This window comes from Gambusia affinis, linkage group LG22, assembly GCF_019740435.1.
Source record: "Gambusia affinis linkage group LG22, SWU_Gaff_1.0, whole genome shotgun sequence".
NCBI lineage: Eukaryota > Metazoa > Chordata > Actinopteri > Cyprinodontiformes > Poeciliidae > Gambusia > Gambusia affinis.
This window is the reverse complement of record NC_057889.1, coordinates 12667896-12673739: the sequence shown is the minus strand read 5'-3', so window position 1 is coordinate 12673739 and position 5844 is coordinate 12667896. Positions and strand designations below refer to the sequence as shown.

The 5844-nt window shown below is 38.4% G+C and overlaps 1 protein-coding gene across 1 annotated transcript; it reads left to right on the top strand.

Moving 5' to 3' along the window:
• Window positions 1-347: 347 nt before the first annotated feature.
• On the top strand, window positions 348-5627 carry aldh8a1 (aldehyde dehydrogenase 8 family, member A1). The gene is made up of 7 exons (XM_044106519.1): window positions 348-600; window positions 1482-1629; window positions 2625-2780; window positions 2868-3017; window positions 3101-3357; window positions 3896-4057; window positions 4133-5627. The coding sequence occupies exons 1-7, from the start codon at window positions 454-456 to the stop codon at window positions 4583-4585; spliced, it is 1473 nt and encodes a 490-aa protein (XP_043962454.1). The 5' UTR covers window positions 348-453; the 3' UTR covers window positions 4586-5627.
• The last annotated feature ends 217 nt before the right edge of the window (window positions 5628-5844 follow it).

Genomic DNA, 5844 nt, shown 5'->3' with positions numbered 1-5844 from the left:
TAACTTTATTTATTTTTTACCGAATCCTGCTGGTTAAACTTTTCTCTCTTTCTGCAACAAAACCCCAAATTGTTTAGAATTGTTTTCTATTGATTTGTCCATCCATTAATTTGAACTTGGTTGAATCTCAGCAGTCTGCAAAATAGGTTTATGTTTGCTACTCTGTTCTATTCAGTAGCCTCTTTATTCATACGCATCTTCTTAGAAAAACGAGCTTTCCTATTTTTACATGTTGTGCTAGCAGCTTCGTTGTTATTCGCTCACCATTGTTTAGACTTGGAAGAATGATTAGTCACTCATGTTGGTGAACGTTACTCTCTCTGGTGAGAGAGGAAGCTGCTCTGTGGGAGGGTCAGTACATGCCCTGCTCAGGTTTGCCTCTGAGACTCCAGTCTGTTGCAGCCTGTTGTCATTTGTGCAGTTTCTTTTGGAAGCATTTTTTTGACGACAACCATGCCCAAAAGCTCGGGACCGCGCTCTTATTTGGTTCTGCAGAACTATATTGGAGGAAAGTTTGTGTCTTGTGGAAATCATATTGACTCCTATGATCCTTCCACCGGTGAGGTCTACTGCAAAGTACCAGACAGCGGCAAAGAAGAGGTAGAAAAGTGTCACATATAGATCATGATGTATTTTAGTGTCTCTAACATGCATTTTGTTCTTCAGGTGCAACATACTTTTTTTTTCTCCACATGTATGAATAACTAAAATATTACTCTTTTAAAATAATTTTTATATTTATATATAATTGTAATAATTTGACTTAATTGTAAATGTTGCTATTGATATTTAATAAGATAGCTGAAACTTTTTAAACAGAGCCTGTTTGACCATAAAAGCAGATTAATTTAGACATTGCTGTAAAACATTTCAGTAAGATGTACCTTTGCTCTTTGCAGAGTTAACACAACAGTAATCATTAAACACCCAAGTCAATAAATGCTGACTTTTCTGCCCCAGGTGGGAATATTGAAGGGTGCTATCCGTTGTTGCTTAGTCGACTGTTTTGAAAACAATGTTTTTCATATTTGTGTAAGAAAATGTTAAACTGAGGTATTTTCTTATTTGCTTTTGCAGTGTCTGTAAAATCCAATATGGCTCTCTCAATAGTAGGGAGCTACAGTAAAGATGTTTTCTTTGTGGTTAACACACAACTTAGTCTTTAAAAACAATGTCCAAAATATCTTTGCATCAAATCTTTGTAGATAAATTTAGAAATCAGAGAGGCCTAATGTACAATAAACTAACCTAAACAAACTCCAAAATTAACTACAAAACACTTAAGGACACAAAGCCCTGATTTCAGAACCATTAACAAAATTAAACCTAACTTCCTCACTTTAGTTTTGTCAGGCAGGATGAGTTAAAATCCCAACAAACTCCAATTTTACCAACTACTAGAAAATCTGCTGTACTGTATGTGCAACTGATAATGGAACCTTTAATCTTTAACCATTTCCATGCCTGTCTTTTGGCTGCAGGTAGATGCGGCAGTGGCAGCGGCTAAAGAAGCCTTCCCTGATTGGTCAGCTCGTAGTCCACAGCAGCGAGGAGAAATCCTCAACAAGCTTGCTGATCTGATTGAAGCCAACATGGAGGATCTCATTCAAGCTGAGTCAAAGGACCAAGGTGACTTATAATTGTGTCATTTTATCAACACGACCAAGTCATACCATTTCAAAACCTTCATTACATGTTAAATATTTAAAAGTAATTATATTCTACTGTATCAGAACATAGCTAATATGTTCTTGAAATTATTTGACCAGTGTTTTGAGGGATTTTTCATACAAATCTTGCAGTCCAAATTCCAAAACCTTTGGACATAAAATATGCTACAGTGTAAATAAATCAGACCGCTCATCGCTTTCTTGGAAAGTTCTTAGTAAGTACATGACGTAGCCAAAAGGTCCATAAATGCATACAACCGCCTCGTCATGCAGATGCAGACATTGGCAACTGTCTGTGACAGAATGGGTCAGTGGCTGCAGAATGTGATTCATGAGACGTTCAGAACACCTTCGAGATGAGAGGAGAGATCTGTTCAGGCCTGTTTATCCAATATCAAATTCTCTCCAGGAAAAATGATTAAATATTTCTAAGAACACATTCCCAATCCTCCCTAGCCAGCACCATGTTAACGATCAGATGTATTAAGATTGCACTACATAATTAAGCGTATGGTAATAGGACGTTTTACAATAGAATGTTTGGGGTGTCTCCTCCCCAAACCTGGTGGAGGAGGTTTGTGTAATTCACTGCATATATTAGCCCCTATTCTCAAATTATTAATTCACCTCCTTACTACATGATCACAGTATGGCCAAAAGTTAAAAATATATAATTAATAAGTAAAGGAAAGACAAAATACTTGTCTTGAGCCAGATCCAAGAATAACATAGATCATAATATTACACTAATAATGACATAAGTAAACAGAATTTTTGAAACTTATTTAAAACATCTAGTGCTGTATTATAGCATACAATATTGAGCATGCATCATTAAGTTCTTTAGATATACTGATAGTGATACTTCTCACACAATTTGGGTTATCAGGATTCAATTTGTGTTCTACACCAATGAAGCGAGTGCTGGTGGCAAGTTTTACTTCAACTCTGCAGGTAAAACTGTGACATTTGCTCGGACTGTGGACATACCCAGGTCTGCGTACAACTTTCGCTTCTTTGCATCGTCTGTGCTCCACCACACCACCGACTGCAGCCAGATGGACCACATGGGCTGCCTGAACTACACCGTACGCTGCCCAGTTGGAGTTGGTGAGAGTTTGGCTTGTTTCCCTCAAAAATAGCAGAGCTTTTGCTTGCCTCGTCGGCATTCTTAGATTGTAATTGTTGTGTGCTTAGCCGGCTTGATCAGTCCCTGGAACCTCCCTCTGTACCTCCTAACGTGGAAAATTGCTCCGGCAATCGCCACGGGCAACACAGTTGTGGCCAAACCAAGCGAGATGACCTCTGTGACTGCGTGGATGATGTGCAAGCTATTGGAGGAAGCTGGTAGGACTACATGTCATAAACTTAAGATTTTCTTAAATAAATTACCTTTTTTTAAATTATTATTTCTGCTTTCTGTTCTGCAGGCGTCCCTCCAGGTGTGGTCAACGTCGTGTTTGGCACTGGTCAGAGAGCAGGAGATGCCCTTGTTGGCCACCCAGATGTCCCGCTGATCTCCTTCACCGGCTCCACCGCAACTGCTCAACGCATCACAGAGCGGAGCGCCCCCTACTGTAAAAAGCTCTCCCTGGAGTTGGGGGGGAAAAACCCAGCTATTATTTTTGCTGATGCAGACCTGGAGCAGTGCATCGAGACAACCATTCGCTCCAGCTTTTCCAATCAGGTGAGGCAATCATGATGAAGATGGGCTTAAGACACTCATCTATTTTTATTTGTACTATTTTCTCCATATACTTCAAACCTAGAAGTCTACGGAGGATTTATACAAACCCAAAATACGGATTCAGAAAACATTCCAGAATAGTGTAATTCATTTGTTTTGGGAAAATGACTTGATATTATAAACCAGTGAACAACAAAAGTGTGGAAAGCTTTTGTTTTCAGTTTTATCAGAACACGTATTGCCATTGAAACTAATAATAGATACTTTCAATCATTCCTGGACGTTACTGTAAATTAATCTTGCATTACTGTTGGTTTAAGGCAAGAACTTGCTTATTATCAAATACCGTTTGCCCGATTGTAATGTTACTGTATCATACCAAATACAGTTTACACCAAAGGCAGGTTGTAATTATTTTCTTGTACTTCGGAAACTTATGGTATGAGTGTCCAAACTTGAGAGCTCACATTTAGTAAAATTGTGGGTTGACGGGAACTCTTCATCTCTAAAAACGAAATTCTTCCCTTTCTAATCCTAGGGAGAAATTTGCTTGTGCACTAGTAGAATTTATGTAGAGAGGAGCATTTACACTGAATTTCTGGAGAAATTTGTAGCTGCAGCCAGGAAGTGGAAGACTGGCGCTCCATCCGACCCAAGCAACAACAACGGAGCTCTCATCAGCAAAGAGCACCTAGAGAAGGTGAGCTGTTCATTTCTTTTCTGTATTTTTTTCTGTGTGCTTTATTATGAAACATTTTTCTCTTTTACTCACAAGGTTCGCAGCTTTGTGGCACTTGCCAAATCAGAAGGAGCTATAATCCACTGTGGTGAAGGAGTTGACCAGCTAGACCTTCCTGAAGCCAATAAGTCTGGCTACTTTATGCCGCCTACGGTCATCTCGGGCATCCCTGACAGCTCCCGGGTCATGCAGGAGGAGATCTTCGGCCCCGTCACTTGTGTTTGCCCCTTTGACACAGAGGATGAGGCTGTTGCCAGGGGAAACGGAGTCCGCTATGGGCTGTCAGCCACTGTGTGGTCTAGGGATGTGGGAAGAGTTCACCGTTTGGCCCAGAAGCTTCAAGCTGGGTTAGTGTGGACCAACTGTTGGTTGGTGAGAGATCTGAATCTGCCGTTTGGAGGAATGAAACACTCTGGTGTGGGCAGGGAGGGAGGAAAAGATTCCTATCACTTCTTCACAGAGGTGAAAAGCATTACTATCAAACACTAAGTAGAATACGTGGGATGTTTGTATAAGACGTGATTTATGCAAACAGGGAGATAGTTTATTCTTTTTCTTTGTGTAGATCAGCTTCTGTGAGCTTCTTTACAGAGTTGTATCAATGCATCTATCTTTCCATCCACACAGATTTCTAGAACCTTCAATCCAATCAAATTAGTTGAAGATTGAAGTCTCATAAAGTCCATGTTGAAACTACAGAAATGTACACTGTAACATGTTAATGTCTAATGAAAAGAAAATAAATAATTTTGTTTTAAAAAGTAGAAGTTTTTTATTTATTTAATTTTACTAATTTTCTCAAATTTTTTTAAAGTAAATTTTGGACCAGGTGTTTTCAAAAGTGTGGGAAAGCTACCCAATCACAGAGAATAAATAGACAAGTGCACCCTTGCTATATGATGACTTTACGCGTAGCACCACATGATATGATGTAAGTAGGTAAATAGTATTTAAGACGTATTTCAAGTTCTAGAGATACTATAAGTACAAGAAGTATAAACAAGTATAAACACTTTTGGGTTTTTACAAAAGTCTTCCTCTTTTGTAAAAATACAGTTTTTATATATACATACATTTAAGTATATTTATAGTTTAAATTAAGTCAGTTTGTTTTTTTGCGCACATAAATTTTGGCAACTAAAGTTGATTCTGAATTTGATTATATTTGCACAGCATTCTTCAGTCAAAAATGTCCCAAAGTGTACCAACCGCCTCTCTGGTACAAAGTGTACCAACTGCAACAGTGAAAGCTGCAGGTAGTTAGAGAAAACTATGATATTGCATTCACTGAAAATGAGTATGGACACTGCCAAGAGGCAGGCAGCAGCACTGAAATAGCTGCAGAATGTTCAGTTTAGTACTGGTTGTGTTCAACATGTGACAACAATACTTTTTCTCATTTTCTGAACTAACAAGTCCCAAAAAAAGCCCTTCAAACCTTGCTTAAATCACCCAAAGTTGTGTGGGAGAATGCTTTGGTCTGGTAAAAGCAAAGCTTTGAGCTTTTGATAAAGATTATGAAGGGGTAAAAATAAAAATGAGTTGGTTTTGTTTGGGTCTTGCAAAGATATAATTGGCTGGAATTTGTCTGATGACATACTGTATTTTCTAATTTTTTAAAGATGGAATAAATTTGGGAAATGTCTTGAATGGTTTTTTCTTTTTCTGCAAAAATAAATCAGCCCTGTGTAGTTAAATTTAGACCCATGAACCTTCTCATTGTACTGCCTGGTGATAAATGTGATCCT

Coding starts and splice junctions, on each gene's coding strand:
- aldh8a1 (XM_044106519.1), top strand. CDS start 454: ATGCCCAAAAGCTCGGGACCGCGCTCTTATTTGGTTCTGCAGAACTAT. Junction 1,630..2,624: donor AGCTGAGTCAAAGGACCAAG/GTGACTTATAAT, acceptor TCAACTCTGCAG/GTAAAACTGTGACATTTGCT. Junction 3,018..3,100: donor CAAGCTATTGGAGGAAGCTG/GTAGGACTACAT, acceptor TCTGTTCTGCAG/GCGTCCCTCCAGGTGTGGTC.